General features: G+C 50.8%; 11 protein-coding genes, 3 long non-coding RNA genes and 1 other non-coding gene across 27 annotated transcripts; 9 read left to right on the forward strand and 6 right to left on the reverse strand.

Annotated features, from left to right (window-relative positions):
• The first annotated feature begins 2 nt into the window (after positions 1 to 2).
• LOC112345275 lies at positions 3 to 2,844 on the forward strand. 2 transcript variants are annotated; one of them, XM_024671634.1, is made up of 5 exons: positions 3 to 2,267; positions 2,332 to 2,390; positions 2,439 to 2,577; positions 2,625 to 2,725; positions 2,782 to 2,844. In XM_024671634.1, coding segments are annotated over exons 1-5 (2,550 nt in total). In that variant the 5' UTR covers positions 3 to 17; the 3' UTR covers positions 2,783 to 2,844. The 2 variants fall into 2 exon arrangements, with proteins under 2 accessions (XP_024527402.1, XP_024527403.1); XM_024671635.1 differs by having other exon boundaries at positions 2,442 to 2,577.
• On the reverse strand, positions 2,746 to 4,316 carry LOC9634714 (GDSL esterase/lipase 7). Of its 4 annotated transcripts, none has more exons than XM_024671643.1 (5): positions 4,213 to 4,316; positions 3,903 to 4,162; positions 3,434 to 3,855; positions 3,106 to 3,358; positions 2,746 to 3,049 (listed from the first exon to the last, which is right to left on the reverse strand). In XM_024671643.1, the coding sequence occupies exons 2-5, from the start codon at positions 4,147 to 4,149 to the stop codon at positions 2,817 to 2,819; spliced, it is 1,155 nt and encodes a 384-aa protein (XP_024527411.1). In that variant the 5' UTR covers positions 4,150 to 4,162; positions 4,213 to 4,316; the 3' UTR covers positions 2,746 to 2,816. The 4 variants fall into 4 exon arrangements, with proteins under 4 accessions (XP_024527411.1, XP_024527410.1, XP_002967217.2 ...); XM_024671642.1 differs by having other exon boundaries at positions 3,903 to 4,165; positions 4,213 to 4,306; XM_002967171.2 differs by lacking the exon at positions 4,213 to 4,316 and having other exon boundaries at positions 3,434 to 3,673; positions 3,728 to 3,855; positions 3,903 to 4,197.
• Positions 4,317 to 4,335: 19 nt separating this feature from the next.
• LOC112345276 lies at positions 4,336 to 4,676 on the forward strand. The gene is made up of 2 exons (XR_002991990.1): positions 4,336 to 4,446; positions 4,498 to 4,676. It is a non-coding gene; the product is annotated as an uncharacterized LOC112345276 (long non-coding RNA).
• LOC9631672 (violaxanthin de-epoxidase, chloroplastic) lies at positions 4,452 to 6,174 on the reverse strand. Its single transcript, XM_002967172.2, has 3 exons — positions 6,142 to 6,174; positions 5,869 to 6,089; positions 4,452 to 5,811 (listed from the first exon to the last, which is right to left on the reverse strand). The coding sequence occupies exons 1-3, from the start codon at positions 6,167 to 6,169 to the stop codon at positions 4,504 to 4,506; spliced, it is 1,557 nt and encodes a 518-aa protein (XP_002967218.1). The 5' UTR covers positions 6,170 to 6,174; the 3' UTR covers positions 4,452 to 4,503.
• A 72-nt stretch (positions 6,175 to 6,246) lies between these two features.
• Positions 6,247 to 8,183, forward strand: LOC9631673 (dolichyl-phosphate beta-glucosyltransferase). Its single transcript, XM_024671640.1, has 10 exons — positions 6,247 to 6,492; positions 6,544 to 6,614; positions 6,683 to 6,728; positions 6,781 to 6,887; positions 6,963 to 7,008; positions 7,094 to 7,228; positions 7,286 to 7,375; positions 7,453 to 7,581; positions 7,658 to 7,741; positions 7,815 to 8,183. The coding sequence occupies exons 1-10, from the start codon at positions 6,247 to 6,249 to the stop codon at positions 8,082 to 8,084; spliced, it is 1,224 nt and encodes a 407-aa protein (XP_024527408.1). The 3' UTR covers positions 8,085 to 8,183.
• Positions 8,184 to 8,306: 123 nt separating this feature from the next.
• Positions 8,307 to 8,380, reverse strand: TRNAI-UAU. The gene has a single exon. It is a non-coding gene; the product is annotated as a tRNA-Ile (tRNA).
• Positions 8,381 to 9,109: 729 nt separating this feature from the next.
• Positions 9,110 to 10,384, forward strand: LOC9634715 (uncharacterized protein DDB_G0271670). The gene has a single exon (XM_002966810.2). The coding sequence runs from the start codon at positions 9,110 to 9,112 to the stop codon at positions 10,382 to 10,384; it is 1,275 nt and encodes a 424-aa protein (XP_002966856.1).
• Positions 10,385 to 10,453: 69 nt separating this feature from the next.
• Positions 10,454 to 12,369, reverse strand: LOC9634716 (polyprenol reductase 2). 4 transcript variants are annotated; one of them, XR_002992065.1, is made up of 7 exons: positions 12,128 to 12,369; positions 11,484 to 11,833; positions 11,188 to 11,422; positions 11,012 to 11,116; positions 10,870 to 10,941; positions 10,626 to 10,787; positions 10,454 to 10,543 (listed from the first exon to the last, which is right to left on the reverse strand). XR_002992065.1 is itself a non-coding variant. In XM_024672324.1 (7 exons), exons 1-7 carry the CDS (start codon positions 12,355 to 12,357, stop codon positions 10,683 to 10,685), a joined length of 1,050 nt encoding a protein of 349 aa, XP_024528092.1. In that variant the 5' UTR covers positions 12,358 to 12,368; the 3' UTR covers positions 10,454 to 10,682. The 4 variants fall into 4 exon arrangements, 3 of the variants coding, with proteins under 3 accessions (XP_024528092.1, XP_024528091.1, XP_024528093.1); XM_024672324.1 differs by having other exon boundaries at positions 10,454 to 10,787; positions 12,128 to 12,295; positions 12,343 to 12,368; XM_024672323.1 differs by having other exon boundaries at positions 10,454 to 10,787.
• Positions 12,370 to 12,425: 56 nt separating this feature from the next.
• Positions 12,426 to 14,469, forward strand: LOC9631674 (SNF1-related protein kinase regulatory subunit gamma-1-like). The gene is made up of 6 exons (XM_024671731.1): positions 12,426 to 12,546; positions 12,617 to 12,823; positions 12,891 to 13,333; positions 13,393 to 13,659; positions 13,709 to 13,881; positions 13,942 to 14,469. Exons 2-6 carry the CDS (start codon positions 12,664 to 12,666, stop codon positions 14,231 to 14,233), a joined length of 1,335 nt encoding a protein of 444 aa, XP_024527499.1. The 5' UTR covers positions 12,426 to 12,546; positions 12,617 to 12,663; the 3' UTR covers positions 14,234 to 14,469.
• Positions 14,386 to 15,398, reverse strand: LOC112345303. The gene is made up of 5 exons (XR_002992006.1): positions 15,317 to 15,398; positions 15,201 to 15,262; positions 15,037 to 15,142; positions 14,830 to 14,984; positions 14,386 to 14,766 (listed from the first exon to the last, which is right to left on the reverse strand). It is a non-coding gene; the product is annotated as an uncharacterized LOC112345303 (long non-coding RNA).
• On the forward strand, positions 15,097 to 16,337 carry LOC9634717. Of its 2 annotated transcripts, XR_002992000.1 has the most exons (4): positions 15,097 to 15,186; positions 15,269 to 15,593; positions 15,653 to 16,105; positions 16,170 to 16,337. XR_002992000.1 is itself a non-coding variant. In XM_002966812.2 (2 exons), exon 1 carries the CDS (start codon positions 15,692 to 15,694, stop codon positions 16,100 to 16,102), a length of 411 nt encoding a protein of 136 aa, XP_002966858.1. In that variant the 5' UTR covers positions 15,672 to 15,691; the 3' UTR covers positions 16,103 to 16,105; positions 16,170 to 16,333. The 2 variants fall into 2 exon arrangements, 1 of the variants encoding a protein (XP_002966858.1); XM_002966812.2 differs by lacking the exons at positions 15,097 to 15,186; positions 15,269 to 15,593 and having other exon boundaries at positions 15,672 to 16,105; positions 16,170 to 16,333.
• LOC9634718 lies at positions 15,942 to 18,295 on the reverse strand. Of its 5 annotated transcripts, none has more exons than XR_002992003.1 (10): positions 18,053 to 18,295; positions 17,920 to 17,999; positions 17,798 to 17,861; positions 17,720 to 17,745; positions 17,585 to 17,665; positions 17,365 to 17,536; positions 17,090 to 17,310; positions 16,672 to 17,046; positions 16,115 to 16,620; positions 15,942 to 16,055 (listed from the first exon to the last, which is right to left on the reverse strand). It is a non-coding gene; the product is annotated as an uncharacterized LOC9634718 (long non-coding RNA). The 5 variants fall into 5 exon arrangements; XR_002992004.1 differs by having other exon boundaries at positions 16,672 to 16,866; positions 16,910 to 17,046; positions 17,585 to 17,745; XR_002992005.1 differs by having other exon boundaries at positions 16,115 to 16,180; positions 16,231 to 16,620; positions 17,585 to 17,745.
• A 54-nt stretch (positions 18,296 to 18,349) lies between these two features.
• Positions 18,350 to 19,298, forward strand: LOC9631675 (60S ribosomal protein L18a). The gene is made up of 4 exons (XM_002966813.2): positions 18,350 to 18,459; positions 18,519 to 18,634; positions 18,704 to 18,767; positions 18,844 to 19,298. Exons 1-4 carry the CDS (start codon positions 18,448 to 18,450, stop codon positions 19,183 to 19,185), a joined length of 534 nt encoding a protein of 177 aa, XP_002966859.1. The 5' UTR covers positions 18,350 to 18,447; the 3' UTR covers positions 19,186 to 19,298.
• Positions 19,299 to 20,390: 1,092 nt separating this feature from the next.
• On the forward strand, positions 20,391 to 22,774 carry LOC9631676 (ferrochelatase-2, chloroplastic). Its single transcript, XM_002966814.2, has 11 exons — positions 20,391 to 20,560; positions 20,611 to 20,674; positions 20,818 to 21,070; positions 21,168 to 21,311; positions 21,364 to 21,465; positions 21,518 to 21,621; positions 21,667 to 21,793; positions 21,844 to 21,996; positions 22,060 to 22,160; positions 22,217 to 22,418; positions 22,477 to 22,774. Exons 1-11 carry the CDS (start codon positions 20,527 to 20,529, stop codon positions 22,693 to 22,695), a joined length of 1,503 nt encoding a protein of 500 aa, XP_002966860.1. The 5' UTR covers positions 20,391 to 20,526; the 3' UTR covers positions 22,696 to 22,774.
• Positions 22,775 to 22,788: 14 nt separating this feature from the next.
• Positions 22,789 to 24,474, forward strand: LOC9634720 (pentatricopeptide repeat-containing protein At1g56690, mitochondrial). The gene has a single exon (XM_002966815.2). It carries the CDS (start codon positions 22,789 to 22,791, stop codon positions 24,472 to 24,474), a length of 1,686 nt encoding a protein of 561 aa, XP_002966861.2.
• Positions 24,475 to 24,740: the final 266 nt, after the last annotated feature.

The following is a 24,740-nucleotide window of genomic DNA, read 5'->3' on the forward strand; positions in this document are numbered from 1 at the left end:
TTAGCTAGGGCGATGCGATGCAAGGGGCGATTATCGCGCTCCCCACGACGCCGCGCTACAAGGAGAGGAGTGGCGCTGCTGCGCCACAGCGCTGGAGGGACGATCTAGATGCTTGTGCGCCCCGGATGGATCAGCATCGGCGGCGCCCGGATTCCTCCGCGCCGCATTACATCAGTCCGGTGCTGCTGCGGCTCATCGCCTCCAATGCGCCGATGGAGCTGGATGTCTTCAGCGATCTCGTGCGCAGGAGCAAGGTGCGTGGTCTACACGGTTACAGGGTTCGCGAGCGGCAGTGCTTGCGTAAGCCGCAGCGGCCGGCGAAGGATCCCGTGGAAGAGCTGCTAGAGACGATCCGGGAATACAACAAGATCAGTGAGGATTTGGATGGAGGAGCTGAGAATCCTGGCAAGGATCAAAGTAGTCTAGACAGACGAAGAGAAAGGGACAAACACGAGAATGCTACCTGTAGTAGTAGCGATAGGATTTCCAGGGAAGGACAGTCGAGCAGGGATTTCGAGAAATGCAGAGAAAGAGGATGGAATCGTTCTGCCGGGGGATCGAGGAATGCAAAGAGGAATAGTAAGCAGTGGAGTGGAAGGAGTAGTAAAGAGAATAGCTGTGGTGGAAGGAGCTGTAGCAGGGAGTGCGTTGAGAGGTATTCCAGAGAAAAGGACTGCTTTGAGAGGCCCCGCAGTAAAAGCAGGCATCAAGAGAGACCGTTTTCGGCTAGAGAAGGTCGCTGTGCCAAGGAGAGTAGTCTTCTTGCAAAGAGGCCTTGGTCTGCTAGAGATGAGTCTCCTGCGAGAAAAGCCAGGAGCAAGAGTGAGCTCGATGATATGGACGGTTCCGTCGACGATGGTAGCAAGTCTTCTTCGCGAGATGGTCCTGCGTTTGAGTCTCCACCGAAGAGGGGCAAGAGTAAGCAGCAGAGTTGGCAGGGTACTCCGTGCGACTTTGGCCACTCCTTTCATGACGAAGAGCTTATCAAAGCCGGAAGTAAGCACCGTGCCGTTGCTTGTGACCAGGACGAGAAAAACTTGCATAAGGAAGATGTTCATCCGGCCAGGCCCTCGCTACAGGAAATTCGGTTCAGACCCGCTTCAGCTGGACCAGTTTTGACGTCCGAAAGAGCGAAGCCACTGTGGTTTAGACAAGCCAGTGTGAAGGCTCTACTGGCACTGGAGAGGAACTTATACACGAAGCTGAATATAGCTGACACCAAGGGGCTGAGCAGCAACTTTGACGAAACAGAGCAGGTGTCTTTGCACTTGCAGAGCTCCAAATCGAGGATCAAAGACGAAGAGTTCACGTCAGGCTGCTTGAAATCAACGAGCAGTAAGCATAGTGTAAGTAGCAGCCATGCAAGGCCCGTGACTGCACCAGTGGTAGTAAATACCACTTCTGAGATTGCTGCAGCAGCTGAGAAGGTCTTTCCGGACAACACTTCGAACGCTCAGAGCAATCAGCTTCACACTTTTTCACCAAGAAAGAGCGTGGTGGAAAATGCAACCGGTCTCCAGGGAGTCCAGCATCCGTGCGTTGATAGTGCGGTCTGCTCAACGGATGTAGATTTTCCTATAACGAGAAAGTTTGTCGAGGATAAGAGGTGTTTCACTGCTCCAAGCTCGCTCGACACACCAAGAAAGTCGGGGGGATCACCGAAGAAACTCCCAGCTGCGAAGGACGTTGACGAAGATTTGGCAGCGAGCGACGACGAGGAAGAGAACGATGTTTTCAAGGACTACGTTCAGAATGGCATGCCAGACAACAATGGAGCTGCTGAGGATGCACCAAGCACTTGCTCGTCTGACTACGAGGACGTGGATATAGAGGAGGTTTTGCAGGAAAACGCGAAGCCTGTAGAACAGGAAGACAACCAAAACCGTGCTTGCTTCCTCAAGCTCAAGAAGAAAGGTGTCAATATCGCGGAGGACGTGACAGACTTGTTCAAGGGGGTTCACGAGTCCCTTCTGGTGTCCTCGAAGCTGGCCGAGGTGGTTGATCTGTGCTCCAAGCGTGGCCAGGAACTGCTTAGAGCCCGGGAATCTATGGTCAGTACTGAGAAGGCTCCAGAGAGAAGTCGATGGCCGTTCAGGCTCCATCGAACAAGGCAATCGAGGGCCAACCGACGTGCCTTGCGAGCGGAGTTGAAGTGGTCCATCTTCTCCAATGGTGGAAAGCTCAGAGCTTTAAATCCGATATATGGTGGAAAGAAGTTCATCCCACAAAGGATAAGGTTCGTCTCCGGGGATGACCATCATGCTGAGGTACTTTGCTTTGCCTTAACAACACCTCTACAACCTTTTGCTTAGAGTTTTCTTATATTCTCAGACTCCTAAGCAATCGAAACGGCCAGCTACAGCTCCAGCCGACGTGCAAAGAGCGCCGAGGTTTAAGCTGGCTTTTGTTTGTGATTCTAATTTATTCTCTTATTTTAGCAGGGAAGATACTGTACACGGTAAACATCCAAATGTTTCTTCTAACGGAGTTCGACGCGCAGAAAGCATTGGTCCTTGGACTCCAACTCCAGAAGCAAACAACACACGGTTTCACCAATTTGATGCTGCAAAGCACCAGGTACAATACCTGCTTTGTTAGTCAGCTTATGCTGGCTGTGTTTTCAGAAGAAGAGACTGCCGCTGGAAACTCAAAAGGATTTTCAGCAGTTACAGATTTCGGAAGCCGTGACTGCGTTTATCTGTGCTGCCAAGCAAAAGTTTTCATGGTGAGTTCCTGTTGGAGAAGTTTCGTTCAAGCCATTTTAAGTATTGCTCTCTTCAGATCAAAACAGCGTGGGTTCCCTTTGAAACGAGCTATTAAACCACGGCCGACACAGATGCAAGCTCTTCGACATTGATTGGCGACGCATAGGCTGTGGTCCCGTTGTAAAAATCGGTGGCAATAACCATGTTGGCCGCTTCCGTGGGATGGAAAGGATCCCAGAACAGGTACTCTTTCCTATTACTGCACAGGTTTGATATTGGCATGCAAGCGAGGAGGCCATTGAGTCTTCCAAGCCCGCAGCAACCTTCGTCCGTCACCTTAAAACCTGCGAGAACAAGCAACGCGTAGAAAACTGCTTGCTGAGTGAAGAGGCACACGTACCATATGATGCAGGCGACTTGACCATGTCGATGAACCTGTCGTAGCCATGCGCGTACACGAACCGGACTTTGGGAAGCTGCTTGAGCAAAATTCCACTGAGCTGCCTCTGGAGTGCCGCGTTGAAGCCTTGGACATAGCTGTTTACTTGAGGATTGCATTTCTGGTCAGTGGTTCTCATCAGCTGGTTGGGAATGCAACCGAGTGGGCCGACTCCAAAGACAACCATTTTCCTGGCTCCGAGGTCGTACAGACGCTGCCCAGCGATAGAAACCAAGTCAGCGGAAGGAAGAAACTACCAAAGAGAAAGAAAAGGACATCCAAAACTCACGGATATCTGCTGCGAGTACGTCGAGATCAGCATGTCTTGGAACTGAGATGTGTTATACAGCGACGGGGTCGGGGAGAAGGTGACGAGATAGTTGTTGATATAGTCGTTTGCTCCGAAGGCCACCATGTAGATCGAGTCCGCCAGGAACTTGTTGGCCGCGTCCATTCCCAGCTCCGTGACGTAGCGCTGCTTCGTGCCGGCGAAGTAGACGAGCTGCTGGTTGAACGAGAGCCTAGCAATCTGGAAGACAAGGCAGCAATAAGGAAGAAGTACTTGACAGGGGTGGGAACTTACGTAGTTTGCTCCAGTGGCATCCAGAACGCCCCCAGCTCCGGAAGCGTAGTTTAGTCCGCGAGAGATGTCTTTGATCGTCAAGTTGGGGGTCAGGTACGCTGGAGGTGGGGGGACTTCGAGGTACTCGCCTGAAAGTCAAGAGGAAAGGTCAGGCAGGATGCAAAGTTGGCCATACCGAGGAAATCAGGAATGGTGCGACCATTGCAGAACCTCCCGGTGGGAACGCCGTGGTTGTAGTCGATACCATTGTAGCGGACGTCGGCTTTGGCGAGTGAGTTGATGTAGTTGTTATTGCCAACGTCGATGAGCGAGTCCCCGAAGATGAACAGAGCTGGGACTTTGGCAGCGTGGAGAAGGCAGGCGGCATTGGAAAGAACACAGGCCAGGAAGAGTTGGAACTTTGGAACTCCTCGCTGCTCCATCGAGGGACGTGTCCTGCTGGAGTTCATCGAGTTAAGTGCTTGCAACTATCTTTCGCTGCTTACCACTGACGTCGGGAGCTTCTCTAGATCTCGTCCTCGGCGACAAGAACGAACGTAGAACTGATGAGCGCGCTGAGTGCTTCCTCGAGGAACGCACACAACTTGAAGAGAAGCCCGACGTTGAACATACGGGCGTGACTTCTCACACCCCTCCTTGTTGCTGCTCTTCTTCGTGCTCCAGCTCTGGGAAGCAAGAACTCCCGGCTTGCTATGTAGCCATCCTCGTCACCAGTGGAAGTAAGTCGCTCAACTGCTTTTTTATTTCCCAAGACTCACGGTCCGGAATAGGTGCTGCTAACCACGCGAGCTGCTGACGATTGACGAGTGGTGGTGGAGCTTGGATCCCTCTGGAAGGCCCAGCGGAATTTCTTCTCCACTCTCGTCATCCTCGTCACCATAGCGGTTGTTGGTGACGGTGTACATCTCCCATAACTTAATACCGCAGCGGCCGAGAGCTGCGTTAACTCGCTCGCTGTGCTGCTCGCCGGGCCACATTCCATCCGGCGACACCAGCACGGCACCCGAGTATGACTGCCCCGCGGCCGTGGCGGCGCCACTGTAGTAGAAGAGCCCCCAGGAGAGATCGTCGGCGCAGTCGACTATCCGCCAGAACTCCTTCGAGACGACGCCGTTGTCGAGAACTGTGAAGTAAAAGGTGCCGGGAACCTCTCCTCTGCGAGCACGGTAGTGTCTTCTTCTCCACACCAGTTCTCCCTCTAACGTCTCCACTTGGAACACAGGATCGTACCACATCGAGTTCTTGGTCCCGCGGTAGTAGAGCTGGATCTGGTTTGCGAAGTGATCGTAGGCAGCGTTCTGGCCAGCGGCCACCCTCCAGCTCCACTTGAGTGTCCCCAGCCAGCCGATGAAGATGTCCTCGGCCAGAGTGTGAGTGAGTTCTTGTCCCCGGAACTTTTCTAGCGGCTTCACCACCGGCTGGCTCTGGATCTCGGCGCTCAGTCCCAAGCAGTTGTTCTTCTGGAGGATGCACAGCGAGATGGCCTCGAGCGTAGGCGTCTCGTACGAAACGATACAGCGGTAGCTGCAAACTTGGTCGTTTGGAGCACAGCTCGTCAGGCAGTCGAGCGCCTTGCGGCAACTTGGATCCAAGAGGCAAGCCAGAATCTCCTTCCCGCAGTTCTTGGCCATGCACTGGATTTGTGACAAGCTCGTGGCTCGCAGGTTTTTCAGCAGCGGCACGGGAGCTACGTACGAGTCGATGAGAACCAGGAGCGCGAAGCACACGTTGTCGCTGCTGTGACGGCTCCAAGCGTTGGTGACAAGGTCCAGAACCTTCAAGCCTTTGGCGAGCTTCGTTACTGGGACGATCGAGCGCAGCCGGTCCACCGGGCTCTCCAAAGGCAAAACTTTGACACCTCCCAGCCAGGTACCGGAATTGTCCGTGGAGTCGAAGCAAATCCTTGTAGGCACTGACGAGCTCGCGCTGTTGATCCAGCTTACAGTGTCGGGATTTCCGAGCCCGAGTCCCAGGAGTATATCAGCTTTCGCGACCGCCGAGGAGAACTCTCGATTCTCTGGAAGTGATTCGTCCGTGAAGACGAGCATCTCAAAGCTAGCATCAGTCCAGCGAAGCCTCTTCACCTGGAAAGAAGAGAAAGAAAAGCGAGGTGGATGAATGAAGGAGACTTAAAACCATACCATATGGTTCATGACTTCCAGCCATGGTGTTTCCTGGAGGGGGCTCACGGCATTCTCTCCAATCACGGCAACGAGCTTGGCGGCGGCCGTGGGCGAGAATGGAGGCGCTGGAGGCGAGCCGAGCGATGAGGAAGAGGAGGCAATCGCGCATCGATGCCGCCGAGGGCCTGCCAGATGTGTACTCTTGCTGCCGATGCCTGGACCCGCGATCGCTGATCTTCCTGCCGCCAAAATCGCGATTCATGACACAATCGATCGAGAGACGTAGCTTACCTCCATGAAGAACCGACACAAGCGCCATTGGGGTTTAGGGTTTATCCTCCCTTTAAAAAGAGGATATTTTAGTATTCGTTAAGAATCTCTCATCGATCGATCTTCATGAAACTCCAAATGTCGAGTGTGAGAATCAAGATCAAGGCTGTAGGAGGAGCATGGACGAGCAAGGGCAATTCATCGCGTATAAAATCGCGAGCTCTTTTTCCAGGGGTAAAAGGACGTGACCAAATTTTAGGTTTTAGGGTTCTTCGTCCAGCTGCTGCTACTGCCCCTGCTCGCCGGGAGGAGATGGGACTTTTGGTCCCATTGTCACAGATTTCTCCAGTGCTGGTTGGAATTATCGTCGTGGTAAGGCTCCCTCCTTCCTCTTCGAGTTTTTTTTGAGAGAATGGAGATCAGGTGTTCTCCAGCGCGCTATGGCTCCTCAGCTACATTGTGGAGTGGACGCAAAAGCTCGATCAAGGAAGCGGGTAAGCTTGTGCTTCGATCGGATCCTTTTTTTTTCTCTCTTGTGGCTGAGGCCTCGTTGTTCTCTCAGGACTACAACACCAAGTTTCTTGGAGAATCCCTCGTCCCTTGAGAAGGTAGCTCCATGTTCTTGTCCCAAAAATTTTCTAAGCTTTTGTATCGTAATAGGTGCGATGTCCTTCGGTGTTTGGACCTCCCGAGAAATATTTGTCTCTCGTGATTCCGGCCTTTGATGAAGAGGCAAGGCTTCCTCTCACTCTCGACGAAACCTTGAGGTTCTAAAAACTTATCTTTCTGCCTTGGAAATCTTTCTCTCCCTTGGATTTTTCAACGTTGTTTTTCCTTTGCAGATATCTGGAAGGCCGCGCTGCTGTAAATAAGGCATTCACTTACGAAGTGAGTAGTTTAGAGTTCTCTAGTGGTTTTCTTTTTTCCTCTTCTTTTTTCTAGTTTTTTTGTACATCGTGTTTTGTTTTCGCAGATTATTATAGTCGACGATGGAAGTCGAGACAACACTGTAAAAGTAGCATTCGATTACATCAAGAAGTATAAGATGGACAACGTGAGGCTCATCAAGCAAGGCGTCAATTGCGGCAAAGGAGCCGCCGTCACCAAGGTATTTCTTTCTTGTTTGATAACTCTATCCGTCGATTCATGCGTCGTGCTGTTGAAGGGAGCTCTCTGCTCTAGAGGAGAGCTCATTCTGATGCTGGATGCGGACGGGGCAACTAAAATCACAAACTTAGAAAAGCTGGAAAATGCTGTAAGTTCCTGGACGATCAGAAGAGCAAGTTTTGGCACACTTACATCTTTTGTTTTGTTTTGTTTTTGTCACTGCAGATTCTGACGTACGGGGAGAAGATACAGAAACAGAAATCTCTACGTGATCCTTCCGTGGAAAACATCTTTGACGTCCCCTTGGTTGCCTGCGGGTCACGCGCACATCTAGAACAACAAGCTCTAGCGACGGTAGATACGCTTTCCTTCTTTTCTTCTTCCTTGAAGTTTGAACATCACTGAAGATCACTTGGCTTTCTTTTCGCAGCGCAAATGGTACAGGAACTTCCTCATGAAAGGCTTCCATCTGTGCGTCCTCCTTGCTGCCGGCTCTGGAATCCGAGACACTCAGGTTTGTTGCTATAGTTTTCATAGTGTTCATGGAAAATGGAAACTTTATTCACCGAGTTTTCTTCCATCTCCAGTGTGGATTCAAGATGTTCACGAGGTCCGCGGCACAGCAACTTTTCATCAATCTCAGGCTCACGCGGTGGTGCTTCGACGTGGAGCTCTTGTACCTATGCAAGAGATTGGGGATCCCAGCGCTAGAGATTGCCGTGAACTGGACAGAGATCCCGGGCTCCAAGCTGAGAATGACCAGCATCCTCCATATGCTCTTCGAGCTGCTGCTCATTCGTATCGGCTACGGCTTTAACGTGTGGAAAATCCACCAAAATCTTGTACAGACCAGCTGAGAAATTTTCTAACGAAATAGAAGCTTTAACTGAAATGATATAAGCAATAATAATGTTTGACTTGATTAAAAAAAATATCAAAATATTTCCAAAACAAAATATAATACTAACTAGTTTTGTTAACTGAAATGATATAAGCAATAATAATGTTTGACTTGATTAAAAAAAATATCAAAATATTTCCAAAACAAAATATAATACTAACTAGTTTTGGACAGGACCTAGTTCTGGCGGGGGTCGAACCCGCGACCTTCGGCTCATAAGACCAACGCTCTGACCAACTGAGCTACAGAACTTGGACGCTCTAAGCCGTCCTCCAAATCATTTTTGACTCCCAAACTTGGTGCAATTTTACCATAGAAATGAGCTGTCAAATTTACCTGCCAGAGAAGATTATTCCTCCATAGAGGAATCTCTCCGCTTATTAACAATTATTCCGTCTCCCCTGACTGACGGCGACTTGACGGCGGCGGGCGGTCCGACCTTCCCCCGACATACGTACCTGCGACGGCGTTGTATACTCAGTAAAGTTAAAACCTGCGCCAGCCAGTAAAAGATTAATATTCTATCTTTTCACTTTGTGCTTAATCATTTTGAATTAGCACAAAGCTGCTAACGCTTACTCGTTTTACAGCTTGGGTGCTACATAGATACGTACCCATTACTTAACTATACTAAATATTTATTATACTTAATCTAATGAAATCTCCCTCATGAAAGCAACCCCACACACACTCACACACACGCACACGGACGTACGTTTTATGGGCTAGATTCCCGTGTGAATATTCCCCACCACCTTGTCATTAACTACCTCTCCTAGGACATCATACTCGGGTGGATAGAGACACGTCAGGCTACCTGACACGTGGCATCACCCGGGCCGTGGATTCCCCACCTGAGGGTAACGCCGCCATTTTTTTTTATTCGTGGAATATGCGCCGGGGCTTATATAAATTTCTCCCGTGTTCTTTAGCTTGGATTTCTTCTCCACTGATCAGTCGCTTGGAGCGTGTGCTAGGGCGATGAAGCGAGCGCGATGCGATGGCAGCGATGGAGCGGCGGCGGCGGCGGTAGCGAAGCCTTCGCCTCTTGCTCCTCCGGCGGGCGAGGGGCGGTATCGGGGCGTGCGCCGGCGGCCATGGGGGCGCTACGCGGCGGAGATCAGGGATCCCAGGAGCAAGGAGCGGCGATGGCTGGGCACCTTCGACACCGCCGAGGACGCGGCGATCGCCTACGACAATGCCGCCAGGGCGATGCGCGGCGCGCGAGCAAGAACGAATTTCCAGTATTCTTCTTCTTCCTGTTCGTCTCCTTCTCCTTCTTCTCCGCTCGCTTCCTCCTCATCGTCTTGCTCCGGGTGTTATTCCTCGGGGCCGACGCTATCGCAGTGCTCCTCGAATTTGGCGGCGCCGATGGCCCCTCTCCCGGCGACCATGGAGCTCGTCCAGCGCGGGCCATTCTTGCTTCCCAGGATCGCCCAGGGCTTCGGGCAGGCGCCGAGCCAGCCCCTCCAGCACCACCGCTGGCCGATCTACGATTCGAGCAACATGTCCTCCTCTCCTTCTTCTTCCTCCAACGCCAAGAGTTCTTCCATCCAGCCATCTCTTTCCACCAACATCCAATCCGCCGCTACTGCCACTACTGCCACCACCACTACCACCACTCCGATCAAAAGCACTGGACCTTTGTCTCCGCGGGATCTTTGTCCAGATCGTCACTCCTCGAGCAGCAGCACTGCGAGCTTCGAGAGGCATCACGACCGTTCTTCCTCCTCCGCGTCGTCTCTATGGCTCCAAGTCGCGGCTCAAATGCAAATCCAGCAGCAAGATCATCCTCCCGAGCAGCGGCTCTCCCCGGACGAGATTTGCAGTGGCTTCATCTTCGACGCTAGCAACTTAAACATCCCCAGCTTGTATGAGGTGAGCTGTGGACTTTGGAGTGACACCATAGCCACCACCAACAGCTCATCCTCGTCGCGCGAGTTTAATCCCGGCACCACCACTGCCACTCCCCCGAGTTCTTGCAGTGCGATCCAGCCACAGGTGACGATCGCCCAGCAGCAGCAGGTAGCGATTCCTGCAGCGTCTCCTCTTCACGATCATCGAGAGAAAGAAGATCGTCAGAATCAGGATCAACAAAACGGCGGCGGCGGCGGCGGCCAAGTCAGGAATCTCACCGACGAGATTATCGACGACGTCGAGAGTTTTTCATCATCGCTGCTCGGTGACGAATCCACGTTGATGTATGACATGCAGCTCCTCCAAGGCTTGGTGTGCATGCAATCCTATCTGGATTGATCGCGACGCCAAAAGCGAAGCTTTTCTCTCTTCTCTTTTGTTTTTGGTTCTTCGTGTGGGTTTTTTACGACGCCATCCCCCCCACCTGGTGGTACTGCTTTTACTGTAAAGAAAACTGCTGGATGCGGGGGATGATTAGCGAAGTACTTACTTTTATTACTACAGTAAAAAGAAAAACATGTTAAAGCACCGTACCAAGATCCTGGGAATTTATTGACACAAACTCGGGCAGTATACTTACAAACTTTGCTTTCTTCGTCGTGTACATTCATAGATATACATATGTGCTTGCCATGCTTCAGTAAAGAAACGGTATTAACGCCTTCCTGTTCTTGGGATAGTTCTCGAACTTGGACAGATACCACTCATGTGTTTCCTTGGCGGCCAGATAGAGATTTGAGAACTGGACGAAACAAAATCAAAAATCACGATCAAATTTCCACCTTTATCGACAAAAAGAGAAAAAGAAAAAAAGAATTTAGTACCACCCAGGCGAGTAAAAACCATATCGTAGCTTGCGTCCCTCCACTTGCAAACACGAGGCCGAAGTACATGACCTTTCCAAAAAAAAAAGTAGAGGAGTTTAAGTCGGAAGTATGATGCGAAGCTCCGGGGGAATGAACTTACGATCTCGGAGAGGTAATGAGCGCAGGAAACTTTGTCAAACCAGTCCCCATATGGTATCACGTACGTTTTGCCTTCTCCTGACTCTTCTTCGCTCGAGAGCGAGGCCTAGAGAGCAAAAGCAAAGCCCGATTAAGGAGCCGGCTTTTCCAGAAGCCCAGAAAACGAGGAGCACTTACCAAGATCTGATGGCACTTGTACTGGTGGTACCACCCCCATAGAAAGAGTAGCGCACCCAGCCACTGGTACCAGTTCAGCCTCCATGGCGAGTAATGGAAACATTCCCACCACCGCGTGTCGGGGTTCCAAGCGCACGAACTCCGTAACCGGCCCTGTGAGACCGTGCCGAGAGTGTTGATCATGATCTCTCCGATTTCTTGGCAGCACAGCGAGAGTGGAGCTGCCACATAGAAGCTGAGAAAAGTAAGCTCTCCAAGTCCGGAAACTCGAGAAAACCAAAAGCAGTGCTACTCACAAGAGTCCGACGAGGTAGCCGAGGAGATGCATCCGAGCGTCCGGGCCATAGGATAGAACCATCAGGGACTCGTAAAGCCTCCGGCACACCTGGAGCTCCATAAGGAGTAGCAAAAGGACGACCGTCCAGCCCCGTTGCTTCTGCTTGGCCATGGACGGGATGGAGCCCGAGCCGGCGGAAGCTCCAGCCCCGGTGAATTGCTCGACCAGCGCCGAGAACTGGATTCCATCTGTTGCTGATGATAGTGTACACATGCACGACGAGAGTGTGGCCGTGGCGAGCAAAAGAGTGTTCCAAGTCACACCAACAACGTAGAAGTGCGTGAAGAAGCTCTGTGGAACAGTGAATCTCTGCAAGGAAAATGTAAGTTGACACTGTTGGAGTACGTGGAGCAAAAATCCACAGTTGGTTTCTACCTAAGGGAAAGGAAGCTATGGAAGTGAATTGAAATGGAAAGGAAAATGTAAGTTGGCATGCGGAGAAAAAAATCCACAGTGGAGAAAGCTATGGTTTAGACCTAAGGGAAAGGAAGCTATGGAAGTGAATTGAAATAGACGGAGTGTGGAGTATGTCGACATGAGAAAAATCCAGTGGAGAAAGCTATGATTTCTTCCTAGCTATGGAACTATTAATGAAATGCTTACCTTTGACGAAGAAGAAGAAGAATAGAGGAGCTTTCCTCTACGGCAGCAGGCAAGCACCAGAGATCGGAGAGGATGGAGCGCTTTAATTGGCAGCGCCGCCGCGACACAGATTAAAGCAGCGCCGAGCCATGCAGCGCCCAGGAGCCTATCGATCTCCGCGAAATCCATCTGGAAACAAACATACGAGAGAATTTTAGCAATGTAGAGATCCATACCGTGATCGCAAACATCAATGCTCGGAAGAAAACCCTAGAAAACCCCTGTATATTCTCTCTACACGTGTCGTCTTGCTGTAATCCCAGCTGGTGGCCTGAGAGGCCGCCACCTCATCTCTCACTGTGCGACTTTCTTTTCACTGTGTTTTCTTAGGGTTTATGCGATCGCGCTCTTCTTTGCGGGAGATTTGCACGTCATTCCAGGTATGATCGTCGCGTAGCAAGATCGCGGCGACGCATTTCGCATTTCTTGGCCGATGCGCTCTTCTTGCAGCTGCCGATCGGCGAGTTTCTCTCACAGATCAGAGATTAGGGACTGCCATGGCGTCGGAGGATCTACATTCGGAGCTCGTGAGGCTGTGGAACGAGCACGAGAGGGTTCTGTGCCAGAGGGGCGTCCCCTCAGGGATCCAGGAGCTCCTCAACTCCGCCTTTGCGAAGATCCCAGTTTCTTACTTCCCGGACGTGCCGTCTGGCGAAGGTATGAGAAATTCCCATCGTAGGAACTCTACTGAAAAAAATTTTCTTTGCATGATCGTGGATCACAGTCGTGGAGATCGCAGCTGATACAACCATCGCCGACACCGTTCGAATTCTCTCGGAGAAGAACATCTTCTCGGCACCCGTGAAGATCCCAGACGCCGACGCCAAGGAGCGCTGGTCCGAGCGTTACTTGGGGATGGTGGACTACTCGGTGATCATCCTCTGGGTGCTGGAAAAGGCCGAGCTTGCTGCCACCGCTCTAGCCTCCGGCTCGGCAGCAGCGGCTGGAATGGGAGCCGGCGCTGTTGGAGCTCTCGGAGCTCTGGCGCTCGGAGCCACAGGACCCGGAGTTGTCGTGGGACTCACTGCTGCTGCCGTGGGTGCCGCCATAGCTGGTGGTGTGGCTGCGGACAAAGGACCTGGAAAGAATGCTTCCACTGCGGCGGACTCTCTCGGCGAGGATTTCTTCCGGGTCATTCTCAACGAAGAGCCTTTCAAGTCCACCAAGGTAACGTAGTATGTCTTCCACCAGCTTATCTTTTGTATCTCCTTCGTTTTGCGCTGCAGGTCTGGGAGATCACGAAGTCGTTTCGATGGGCTCCGTTTCTGCCCGTGCAACCGGACGACACCATGCTGACGGTTCTGTTGCTGCTGTCCAAGTTTCGGCTCCGGAGCATCCCGATCGTGGACAAGGACCAGCCGACGGTGAAGAACTTGATAACTCAGTCGGCTGTTGTCAAGGGCCTGGCGATGTGCCGCGGACGTGACTGGTTCGACTTCATTGCCGACAAGAGTATCTTTCAACTGGGACTGCCTCGCATGACCCCGGACCAGGTTTGTCTTTCTCCATCTCTTCCTCATGTCTATAACGCGGCTCCCACAGGTGGTGTCGATTGATGCAGACAAGTTGGTACTCGACGCCTTCGTGCTCATGCGCGAGAAGAACGTTGGCGGTCTGCCGGTCGTGAAAGGCGAGCAGAAGGAACTGGTTGGAAACATCAGCATGCGGGACATCCGGTTCTTGTTGCTTCAACCCGAGCTTTGTTCCAGGCGGAGGTAACCACAGATTTTCTTCTAGTTGACGAAGTAGTAACTCGCTTTTTCTTTGCTGCGCAGGGAGTTGACGGTGTATGATTTCATGCACAGCGCCAAGTCGTCCACTCACGACCCCCATCCAGCGCTGATGATGCCGCCGATAACTTGCGAGGAGAGCACCAGCCTGGGCGAGGTGATCGACGTGCTCTCCACGAAAGGCATCCACCGCATCCACATCGTGGACGACAAGCAACGCATCGTGGGTGTGGTGACTTTGCGCGACATCATCTCCTGCTTCGTGACGGAGCCCGACAACTACTTCAATAACTTTGGCAGCGTCCTTGCGAGTAGCATCGCCGAGGCTACTACGTGAGATGTCGGCTGGGCAACTTCCTCGCTTTGTTTCTTCTTCCGGACTTCTTTCGGCTGGTGAGTGCGTAGTCCCCACTGGTAGTCCGGTTCTCAATCATCTTCCAGTTACAGGGCGTGACTGCCAAAGCAAAAGATTAAAAAAAATTCTAGAGAGCTTGCTTTTGAAAGTACCTTCTCGATCCTCCATGTAAGTTCACGAGAAACTTGCTGTTGATACAAGAATTGTTGTCTCTTTCATATCTCGCTCCGGTTGGTCTTGTCGAAACTGGTTGGAACTAAGAACAAAAGAGGATGGGCCAGCCTTGTCAATCACAAAAAAGTAGTCTTGCCTCGCTCTCACTTCGATCTCTTCGATGTCGAGGGCGGTGGAAGTATCCAGTCCACTGCTAAAACCGACTAAAACCATTGTTGGTAGTTTGTTCTTTCTTCCGGCTCACGGGAACACTGTTGTCTCGCCTTGCGGATTACTCTCGTCTTTGTTTTCGCTATAAAACTCCGCTGAGCTCGGCTAGTGCTCGTCTATCCATCGCCCACCTTTGAATATCACGAACACGAGTTGTGAGTGACACCAGCGAGGCAGATCGATTCAACACCCACCTAGAGAGACCCGGGTGTGCCGGAAATATATTTTTCCAAAGCGAAAGAAGAACTTGTCTTCGAAGCTTACCTGTGTAAGGAAGCTCTCACGAATCGATCTTATTTGCGTGAGTCAATCTTCGTCTTCTTGGCCGCGTGGTCTCCTCTCGCCCCCTCTGTGTGTCCGTAAGCAAGTTAAAGAAAAGCTATGGCAGTTGAAGGATTGACCTTTGATTATTGACCGTCCACTGCGAGCTGTCCTCGTATTAAAGTTTCTCTCTCGCCTTCCTGGCTGCTACCACCGACCTTCCTTACACTACATTTTCTGAAAAGCCTGCGCGAGAAAGAGAGTTAGCCGGGTGATCGAGCAAACCAAAGGTAAGCCAGCTTACAAAAGAAATAGTTTTTGACGATGGAAATATATACTGATTGACCGCTGCTGTTCTCTCGATTCCTGTAGCTCAAAGGAATTAATCCACGGCGACGCAAGAGAGTGTTCAGTGTCTACCTTTATATATGATCTCTCTTTCTGGTCTATCCCTCCCTCCATCTTGTTCCGGGGCCGCATAGTTGATTGCGACTCCAAATTCTCTTTCACCTTTCACTCGGTAAGTGGATTCGTCGACGTGTGAGCGAGCCTCGCTCCACTCCGGGAGCACTCATGCGCACGAACTGATATATGGCACGCCAGCGAACATTCGCACCAATCTGCAAGGTGCACTTCGGGCTTTGCGAGTCAAACAAGGATAGCGGGATCGTCTAGAAAAACTTACGCTCTCTTCGAGGTAAGAGACAAGCCCCTTTGTCTGCGGCTCTCCAGCCTATCTCACTCGCTTCTCAGCAGGCCGAGGTAGCTAGCCTGCATCGAAAAACAAGGAGCACGATGAATCACATGACGAGATGGTTCGCTATGCTGCTGGGAATGTTTACCGTCAAGAGAATTTCTAGCAAGGAGTTAGCAGACTCAGAGGATTCGCTCGACAGGTCTGGCTCGCTCTCTGGCAGCGAAGGATGTCTAACTCCAAGGGCCTTGGCCAAGCTCAAGTGGTTGTCAAAGCGCAAGGAAGCCAAGCGCAAAGCTGCTCTTTTGCGCGTGGAGCAGCAGTACAGGAAGCAGGACGATATGTTCTGGGAGAACACGGGAGCCGTGTGGCAGAGAACGATTCTCATGGGCGAGAAGTGCGAGCCTCCGGATTTCTCTGGCCTCATCCTGTATGACGAGAGAGGAAATAGAGTGCCCGAGTATCCTGCAAAGTCACCCAGAGCAGGATCAGGAGCGGGATCACTCTTCTAGGAGGTAAGCTACCTGCTGTAATGTCTCGGTTTCAGTTTCATATGATTTAACTGGACTCTTCTCGCAGGTACTCGACTCCTGCAAACACCAAAGGATTAAAACAACGATCAAGCACTAGTTTTAGCTACCTGTAGTTGCAGCTCAGAAGAGAGTGCGTCTTCCCAGTATGTTCTCGAAGTCAAGAATCTGACTTGTTCAGCTATCCAATATTGAAAATCCAAGTTCGGCTTACGGATGTTTGGAAGATCCATCAGCTACTGCGCTGAAGAGCCCACCATACAGCCTGCCCTCGTTGACTCTTCACTTAGCTCTTTGAGCCAGTTTCCTGAGTTCTTCGATTACACCCCGCGATCATCGGAGGCTTAAGTCGCATTGGTAAAGATAGTTTAGACCTTACACGCGATTCATCTTTGTTTGCGTTTCTTGACTGCAAATTCAGAGAAAACAAGTCGGTGCTTAAAAACAACACAGATATGCTTTGCAGGTGGACCCGTTGTCTGCCATGCGGAAATGGAATTCTGCAAAAACTAGAATCAGGCACCCATACTGAAAAGGAATTCTACGAGTACCTGGTGCAAAGGCTTTGAAGGTGGCCAACCTTGAGCAGGGAGTCCCCATACATGGCCAGGCGGAACAAAATGGTACGTAGAAGGAATGGATGGAGAAGGTTGAATGTGTAGACAATCGCGTTTATTCAGCGCCTCTTAGCTTGAGCACTTCTGTTTCGATTCAGCGCGCTTGCGCTTCCTCTGAGCACGGTACTTCTGAAAATAGTGTTTACACAAGCATACAATGATGTTCTTGTACCCGTAAGCGACTGGCAACATTATGGCGTGTGAGGGACTCAACGCCCATGATTTCCAGAATTCGAGATGGAATCGCTTTTTCCAAGCCAAGTTCCTCTACAGCCTGAACAAACAACCGGTGAAGATCTGGGCTCCAACCTGAGAAGAAACATCGTCAAGTCCATAAGAGAGGCGTTCTTACCTTTGTTTTTTTCGTTGTTAAATTTCGTTCTTTTTTGTGACAGTTTTCTACACGTTGCATGTGTTGTTCTTGTTGAGCGGCATCGACGGTTCCGGTATGGTCAGATGCTGACCTTTGCATGGACTCCAGCTCGTCATCCAGCGTCACTTCGTCATTGCTAGAAGTCAGCTGACCATTCACGCTCTCGCCAGCATACGATTTCATTTCGCATTACTTCTTCTCTGGAAATGTACAAAAATTGTTTCTACTGATGGATAAAAACTCCAAAACACTACCTGAGATATTGTTACTTTGAGATGTAACTAGAGTGGGAATGCTGTCAGATGTTGTGTTAGATGATTGTTCTAGTCGTGTCTTGGATTGATCTTCAGTTGTAGAAGTATGTTTTATAGAGATTGTTGATTCACCGATTGGATGAAGATGGACTCGGCTCTGCTCCTTCAAAGCCTGGAAATTTACTTAGCTGATTGAAGAAACAAAACATACATTTTTTACCTTTCTTGCTACATGCTGCCAAAGATTTTTGAGTGTTTCGTCGTCAATAGTTCGTTTTCGAAGAAAACCAGCAGCACCAGCCTGTTTTAAAAACTTTGCGATAGGAAAATCCACTTTCAGAAACTTAAACCTTACAGCAATATCCTCTATGCTAGAAACCACTGCATAAACTATCCGGATGAGAATGAGACATGCCAAATGCTTAAAACTCACAAATTATAGGTACACATCGTGGTGTAGAGAGGATTTCAAGGCCTTTGATGTTCTTGCTCATGGCCTTATAATAAACAAGCATTATTTCTTGATAGGTGAAGAAAATGAAATAGAAATAGTACCTCCAGCAAAGCTATATGAAACGAGCATGGCTCCATTTGTAATGCTTCACGAACAGAGTCTCCATTCACAAACGTTGTCACTGCCAACATTATCAAGAAAATTCCCAGAGAGCTCTTAAACGATCGATCTTACCGCAGTAGTGAAAGATCTCGAGCTTAAGCTTGATCTCTGCCAGAAAATGAGGATCATCGTCCGCAACAAGGACGTGACATCCTTCTCCCTACGAAACGCAACGATCAGATCGATCCAGACCTCAATGCGATGGATCATTCGCAAGGATGCCGCCCGGCAGCGCCGCCGATCCAGAGGATTGCGCAAGAATCCGCCACTGGCGCGCGCGGCATCGGCATCCAGCTTCCAAAATCTAAACCCTGAGCTAAATCACGCCCACGAAGGGAATCGAACCGCGGACGCGTCTCCGATGCCGTCCGTGTTAGGGCAAATCAATCGGACGGCTTTCCACACCTAGGGTTTAGAGGGTCTTCGCATTTGGGCGGCTGCGGGAGAAAGAGGCGAGGCGCGGCGCGATGAAGTTCCGGGTAAGAATTCGCAGCTCGAGCGCTCGATCCATCGATTGATCCCTCCCATTGTCTCGCAGTTTCACCAGTACCAGGTGGTCGGAAGAGCTACTCCCACTCCCGACAATGAGCACCCAAAGATGTACCGGATGAAGCTCTGGGCCGGCGACGAAGTGCGCGCCAAGTCCAAATTCTGGTGAGTCGAGTCGATTGGATCGATCGATCCATTTCCATTTTCTCTCGATTTACCTTTCTTTCACTCTAGGTACTTCCTTCGCAAGCTCAAGAAGGTGAAGAAGTCTCACGGCCAGATCCTCGCTATCAACGAGGTAAAGTTCTTTCTTTTTCTTTCTTTCCTCGATGCTCTAGCCTTACAAGTGAGAACTTTGGAACTTCGTGACACAGATTTTCGAGAAGAACCCGACCACGATCAAGAACTATGGCATCTGGGTGAGGTACCAGAGCCGGACGGGGTACCACAACATGTACAAGGAGTACCGCGACATCACCTTGAACGGCGCGGTGGAGCAAATGTATGACGAGATGGCGTCGCGCCACCGCGTCCGATTCCCCTGCATCCAGATCATCAAGACGGCGAGCGTCCCGGACAGTGCTTGCAAGCGCGAGAACACCAAGCAGTTCCACAGCTCGGAGATCAAGTTCCCGCTCATGAACCGGAAGATCCGCGCGCCCAGCCGGAAGCTCAAGACGACGTTCAAGGCCAAGAGGCCAAACACTTTTGCCTAGGCGCGCGCGAGAGAGAAAGGTTTGCACGATCTTGTTTGTGCTGATCAAAGCCTGCGAGGTTTTCTTTTGTCTTTCCAACCCAAGAACTTTAATGAAGGGACTATGATCTTTCAGCCATCTTGTACTACAGATTAAGAGCAGTGAGTGAAGATGGAACAAGTCAAAGTTTGTGGGGTTTGGAAGAATAAAGTTGAAAATGACGGTGAGCTTTTTGCCTGTTTGGATCTGATTTCGATATTTTTACAAAGTAAAACCTTAGAACGTAGTGTTGATCTTGAGTGATTTTGTGGTGTTCTTGTTTGTTACATGAAGTAGAAAAGTACCAAGATTTTTTGTTTTTTTATCCTTGATCTTGATGGATGATTTTTTGGTACCACGCAACAGCTTTTTTTCCATTTTTGTTTCTTCCCAATCTAGAAAGGTACAATGATCTACCAATGCAAGCTAACTATTCCATTAATCTCACGCAAAACTCTCCACAGCCAGCTTGGACCACATCACCAGCAATCTCTCCAAGCCTCCTCCATTCTTCCCGGGCTTTTGATCTCCAGAGCTCTTGAGCAGCGATCCTTGATCCTGGCGATGGATCGTCTCTCGCGGGCGATCCCCATTGCTGGCGTAGAGCTCGAGCTTCGCTTGCGCCTCCTCCAGTCTCCTCTCCACCGCCGCAAATTCCTCCGCCAAGCGCTGGAGATCTCGCGAGTGAGCCGATCGCTCCATCTCCAATTGCTCCTTGTGGGCTCGGCTCTGCTCCATGTACTCCACCTCCAGCTGCCCCAGCTGCGCGCACAGACGCTCCTCCGCCTCCTCCAGCTTCCGCTCCTCGATCCTCATGAGATCGATCTTCTTCCACAGCGATTCCTCGCGCGCCCTGCTCGATGCCAGCGCCCTCTCCAGCTTCTGATTCCTCTCCGCCACCGATCGCAGCTCTTCCGTGAGCGCGATCTCTCTCTCTGCCATTGCCATTTCGCTCTGCGATGGAATCGATGTGTAAGAATAGCAGAGTTTCTACGCGCAAACCAAGGTCCTATTTATTGGGAACCAACCTGAGATCTTCCGTTCTGGAAAACGCGCGCGTTCAACGGTCCTGATTGACTGGAGAAGTTTCGCGCCACAAGCCAGTCTAGGTTCAATGAACCTTCTTGTTTACCAAACTTTAACTGGGTAAAGAATGTGATTTCATCTCTCTCGATTGTCAACCTTGCGTTGCATTTGGGGCTCCCGCTTTGCCACGTCAGCGGCCCAGGATTTTAGGGTTTGCCGTGGCGAGCAGCGCCAATGCCGCGCTAGGGCGGGCGGCGAGCTCACATTCTTGTGGACGCGCGCTGGACTGCGGTGGCGATGCAGCAGCAGATGGAATTCGCGATTCATCCATGTAAGTTTTGGGGGGATTTCTGGAAGTTATATAGCTGCTCCGCTGTTCAGGCGAGAGATCACGGCAGTGGAATCGCATTGGTGAGGTGTCTTGCAGGCGTCAGGCAAAGACCGGGTATGTGTTCTTCCAAAGCGTGAACTGTGTCTCCCGTGTATTGAAAGCTTCTTCTTCTTTGGATTGTGACTGTGTCCTTGCCACGTTTGTTTGAGCTTTGTTTGTTCCGATGGTATTGATGAATTCTTTTTGTGGATCTATAGGCCAAGTGTGCTGTTCTTGGGAGACCACGCATGCAAATACGGATCTTTGTCTCAAGCTTCCAGACGGTCACAAAAGAGCGCATGGAAGCTTATGACGAAGGCAACTGTGGATGTGGGACCTTTGATGAGTGAAACTCGGCAACCTTTGGCGCTCCCACAGGACGAGAAAGTGGGAGTTTTGCTTCTGAACCTTGGAGGACCCGACTCCCTCGAAGACGTGCAACCCTTTCTTTTTAATCTTTTCTCCGATCCTGTGAGTTTAACATCTTTCTCTTTTCATTTGTTTTACTTCCCTTTGTGTTTTCTTGATTTTATTTTCGCGTACTTTCTAACAACATTAAGTATTTCAGGACATCATCCGGCTGCCTCGACTGTTTCGGTTCCTCCAGAAACCACTTGCGGAGTTTATTTCGGCGGCTCGGGCTCCCAAGAGTGCCGAAGGATATGCTTCTATCGGTGGAGGTTCTCCGTTGAGAAGAATAACTGAAGAACAGGCAAGGCTTGATTCACGCATTCTTTTTAGTTACAGTATTTAGTTTCTCACAGGCTAGGGCTCTCCAAAAATCTTTGGAGACCAAGCATTTGCCTGCAGCGGTATATGTTGGGATGCGATACTGGCATCCTTTCACGGAAGAAGCCATTGAACAGGTTAGCCGAAATTCTTCTTATATATCTCGTTTAAATTGTAGCTTATGTGCAGATAAAGAAGGATAGAATAACGAGGCTTGTCGTTCTACCACTCTACCCGCAGTTTTCCATTTCCACAAGCGGTTCGAGTTTGCGCCTTCTAGAAAGCATCTTTAGGTACCACGATCGTTGCTCGTCGTTTGAGGCTTAACTTGATTGCAGGTCGGATGAGTATTTAGTCAACATGCAACACACTGTTATTCCTTCGTGGTACCAGAGGGAAGGATATGTAAAAGCTATGGCGTCTCTCATAGAAAAGGAGTTTTCCAAGTTTCCGAATCCTGAGGACGTAAGGAGCTCTTTCCTTGCGTTCTCAAAGTTTTACGTTTCTGCTTGCAGGTCCATATCTTTTTTAGTGCTCATGGAGTTCCGGTGGCGTATGTAGAAGAAGCCGGGGATCCATACAAAGCGGAAATGGAAGAATGCGTCGACTTGATCATGTCTGAGTTGCGGAGCAGGGGGGTGAAGAACGTTCACTCCTTGGCATATCAGGTATTTATCTCACTTTGATGTTTCTCTTTTGTTTTTCATTTTGTGGTTGTTTTCATATACCAGAGCCGCGTTGGTCCTGTCGAATGGCTAAAGCCATACACAGATGTGAAGATAAAAGAGCTTGGTCAGAACGGTATTAAGAGCCTTTTGGCAGTTCCAATCAGGTTTGTATAAATCTTTTGTGAACAAGAAAGACCAACTTTTCTTGCAATGCATGCAGTTTTGTCAGCGAGCACATCGAGACATTGGAGGAGATCGACATGGAATACAAAGAGCTTGCGCTGGAGTCGGGAATAGTTCACTGGGGTCGAGTTCCGGCGCTCAACTGCGATTCCACATTCATCACAGACTTGGCAGACGCAGTGATCGAAGCACTACCTTACGTCGGAGCAATGGCCGTATCGAACTTGGAAGCGCGACAGGTTTGCTACTCCTTATAAGTTTGTTCTCAGTTTTCATCTCGCTCTCTCTCTCTCTCAGGCGCTCGTTCCTCTCGGAAGCGTAGGAGAGTTACTCGCAACGTATGATACACAACGGAGGGAACTTCCAGCTCCAGTAGCAGTCTGGGAATGGGGCTGGACAAAGAGCGCCGAGACTTGGAACGGAAGGGTGGCGATGCTAGCAGTCCTTGTGCTGCTTGTCCTGGAGATAGCGTCGGGGAAAGGCCTGCTACACCAGTGGGGGATCTTGCCATCGTAGATAAGTGGTAGAACCAGGAAGCTCGGGGTTCTAGACTAGCTTGTATATAATAGAGAATCATCCGGGGTTTATAGCGGCAGAGAAGCAAAGAAGATGGTCCGGGTCTCACTCTCCAGGCTTCTACACTTTCGATCGCTGCTGCGAGCTGTGGCTGGTGACTACAAAGAGGGAAGCTTGTCCGAGGCTGTGGAATTCATCGCGAGATCCGATCGAGGGAGCAGCAAGGATGCTTACTACTTCCTCCTGCGACGATGTATCAAAGAGAAAGGCCTCGAGGAGGGCCGCCGGCTCCAGGGACTGATCAGAAAGAGGCGATACGACCACGATGGCTTCCTGGGCAATCTCCTGATCAAGCTCTTCGGCGTTTGCAACAGCACCGAGGAAGCGCGCTACGCGTATGACGCTCTGCCGACTAGTAACAGCATGATCGCGCTCAACAACATGCTGGAGGCTTACATTGTGAACGGGAAGATCGAGGACGCCAGGGAGTTCTTCGATGGTGCTGCGAAGAGGGACGTCAAGACTTGGAACATCATGCTCTCGGCGTATACCCAGAGAGGGCTCATGGACGAGGCCAAGGAGCTGTTCAAGCTGGCGAAGGATCCGGCAGTGGACCTCTGGGTGACGATGATCGAGGGGTATGCGCGGGCCGGGATGCCGCAGAGGGCGTTCACGATCTTCCGGGCTTCGCCCGGGCACGAGAGAGTGTGGGGAGCTATGATCGCAGCATTTGCCGCGAGCGGGGATCTTGCGACGGCGAAGGAGATGGTACACAGGATGAAGAACCCGAGTGTGGCTTCTTGCACGCCGCTGTTTGAGGCTTACCTCAAGGCTGGAGAGATCAGCGACGCGCAGGACGTGTTCAACAAGATGTCTACTTCGTACGAGGCTCCGTGGACGACGCTGCTCATGGCTTACCTCGATCGCGCGATGTTCTCTGAAGCGAAGCGGATCTTCAAGCTCATGCCCAACAGGGATCCGGTCGCGTGGAACGCGATGATCCGTGCTCACTCTTTGCATGGAGAGATCGAGGAGGCTAGGATTCTGTTCGAGGGAATGGGAGCGCAGCGGAACTTGGAGTCGTGGAACACGATCATGGCGGCCTACAACAGGAACGGACAGGCAGGGGACACGTACAAGATCTTCAAGGGAATGATCCAGAGATATGTCAAGCCCGACAAGAACTCGTTCCTCACGGTCATGGAGTCGTGCACCAATTTGGACGATGCCGGGAAGGTTGCGAAGGAGTTTCGGTGGAGCTCTTGCCTCAGAGATCTGGAGTTGAACAACTTGCTTCTCAAGACGTTCTTGAGGCTGGGGTCTCTTGAGGAGGCAACCTCGATTTTCCATTCGATCGAGGAGAAGAACTTGGAGTCGTGGAGTTTGATGGTGTCTGGATTGGCCACGAAGGGGAAGTACGCAGCGGCTGTGAGTTTGCTCTCCAACATGGTGCTCAGGGGTGTGATGCCGGACAACGCCATCTTTACGAGCATGGTATCCGCGTGCAGGTCTCTGGGCCGGACTGACGAAGGTGCAAGCTATCTCCGATCCATGGTCGCAGACTTTGAGGTGTATCCGGTCCTGGAAGATTATCTCTGTGTGATGGAGCTTCTGAAGCCCAAGCAAGCGGAAGAGCTGCTCAACTCCATGCCTTTCGAGCCGGACTACGACGTGTGGAAGACTTTTCTTGGGGTTTGCCAGAGGGCCGGGGACAAGGAGCTCACTGAGGTGGCCGAGAAAGCTCTACGACGGCTGTGTCCTATCGCAGTCTGTGTATGACATGGTTTCCTCGGGCTAGAGCCCTCGAGATTGCCAAGATCTTTGCAATTGCTCCAATGCTCATGACGTTATATCTGTACTGGTTTTCTTGGTCGTCCCAAGTTCATTATATTAAAGCTCCTTGGCTTCTTCAAGATGCTCGAATTCTGGCTCTCACAATTACGATCTTGATCATCACATTCAATTGTGGACAAGGCATCCAAGACTGACGACCGTGGCCGGATTTATTCTCAATAGATATCGCTTTCGCAGCAGACATAAGCATA

The sequence above is a fragment of the Selaginella moellendorffii genome, unplaced genomic scaffold (genome assembly GCF_000143415.4).
Source record: "Selaginella moellendorffii unplaced genomic scaffold, v1.0 SELMOscaffold_8, whole genome shotgun sequence".
Taxonomy (NCBI): Eukaryota; Viridiplantae; Streptophyta; class Lycopodiopsida; order Selaginellales; family Selaginellaceae; genus Selaginella; species Selaginella moellendorffii.

Bases quoted from the DNA above. Each gene is read 5' to 3' on its own strand.
- LOC9631672 (XM_002967172.2), bottom strand. From the start codon at position 6,169: ATGGCGCTTGTGTCGGTTCTTCATGGAG. The intron at 6,090-6,141 runs GTAAGCTACGTC...TTTTGGCGGCAG, and splicing joins TGTGTCGGTTCTTCATGGAG to GAAGATCAGCGATCGCGGGT. The intron at 5,812-5,868 runs GTATGGTTTTAA...TCTTCTTTCCAG, and splicing joins TGGAAGTCATGAACCATATG to GTGAAGAGGCTTCGCTGGAC.
- LOC9634714 (XM_024671641.1), bottom strand. From the start codon at position 4,176: ATGAACTCCAGCAGGACACGTCCCTCGATGGAGCAGCGAGGAGTTCCA. The intron at 3,359-3,433 runs GTGAGTTTTGGA...ATCGCTGGGCAG, and splicing joins CGTACTCGCAGCAGATATCC to CGTCTGTACGACCTCGGAGC. The intron at 3,050-3,105 runs GTACGTGTGCCT...TTGTTCTCGCAG, and splicing joins CAAGTCGCCTGCATCATATG to GTTTTAAGGTGACGGACGAA.
- LOC9634715 (XM_002966810.2), top strand. From the start codon at position 9,110: ATGAAGCGAGCGCGATGCGATGGCAGCGATGGAGCGGCGGCGGCGGCG.
- LOC9634720 (XM_002966815.2), top strand. From the start codon at position 22,789: ATGGTCCGGGTCTCACTCTCCAGGCTTCTACACTTTCGATCGCTGCTG.
- LOC9634717 (XM_002966812.2), top strand. From the start codon at position 15,692: ATGAATCACATGACGAGATGGTTCGCTATGCTGCTGGGAATGTTTACC.
- LOC9634716 (XM_024672323.1), bottom strand. From the start codon at position 12,340: ATGGATCTCTACATTGCTAAAATTCTCTCGTATGTTTGTTTCCAGATG. The intron at 11,117-11,187 runs GTAAGTGCTCCT...TTTGCTCTCTAG, and splicing joins ACAAGTGCCATCAGATCTTG to GCCTCGCTCTCGAGCGAAGA. The intron at 10,942-11,011 runs GTAAGTTCATTC...TTTTTTGGAAAG, and splicing joins CTCATTACCTCTCCGAGATC to GTCATGTACTTCGGCCTCGT.
- LOC9631674 (XM_024671731.1), top strand. From the start codon at position 12,664: ATGGCGTCGGAGGATCTACATTCGGAGCTCGTGAGGCTGTGGAACGAG. The intron at 13,660-13,708 runs GTTTGTCTTTCT...CGGCTCCCACAG, and splicing joins CTCGCATGACCCCGGACCAG to GTGGTGTCGATTGATGCAGA. The intron at 13,882-13,941 runs GTAACCACAGAT...TTTGCTGCGCAG, and splicing joins GAGCTTTGTTCCAGGCGGAG to GGAGTTGACGGTGTATGATT.
- LOC112345275 (XM_024671634.1), top strand. From the start codon at position 18: ATGCAAGGGGCGATTATCGCGCTCCCCACGACGCCGCGCTACAAGGAG. The intron at 2,391-2,438 runs GTTTAAGCTGGC...CTCTTATTTTAG, and splicing joins GACGTGCAAAGAGCGCCGAG to CAGGGAAGATACTGTACACG. The intron at 2,578-2,624 runs GTACAATACCTG...CTGTGTTTTCAG, and splicing joins TTGATGCTGCAAAGCACCAG to AAGAAGAGACTGCCGCTGGA.
- LOC9631676 (XM_002966814.2), top strand. From the start codon at position 20,527: ATGCAGCAGCAGATGGAATTCGCGATTCATCCAT. The intron at 21,071-21,167 runs GTGAGTTTAACA...TAAGTATTTCAG, and splicing joins TTAATCTTTTCTCCGATCCT to GACATCATCCGGCTGCCTCG. The intron at 21,312-21,363 runs GCAAGGCTTGAT...AGTTTCTCACAG, and splicing joins GAAGAATAACTGAAGAACAG to GCTAGGGCTCTCCAAAAATC.
- LOC9631675 (XM_002966813.2), top strand. The intron at 18,635-18,703 runs GTGAGTCGAGTC...CTTTCACTCTAG, and splicing joins CGCGCCAAGTCCAAATTCTG to GTACTTCCTTCGCAAGCTCA. The intron at 18,768-18,843 runs GTAAAGTTCTTT...TTCGTGACACAG, and splicing joins AGATCCTCGCTATCAACGAG to ATTTTCGAGAAGAACCCGAC.
- LOC9631673 (XM_024671640.1), top strand. From the start codon at position 6,247: ATGAAACTCCAAATGTCGAGTGTGAGAATCAAGATCAAGGCTGTAGGA. The intron at 6,888-6,962 runs GTTCTAAAAACT...TTTCCTTTGCAG, and splicing joins ACTCTCGACGAAACCTTGAG to ATATCTGGAAGGCCGCGCTG. The intron at 7,582-7,657 runs GTAGATACGCTT...TTCTTTTCGCAG, and splicing joins AACAACAAGCTCTAGCGACG to CGCAAATGGTACAGGAACTT.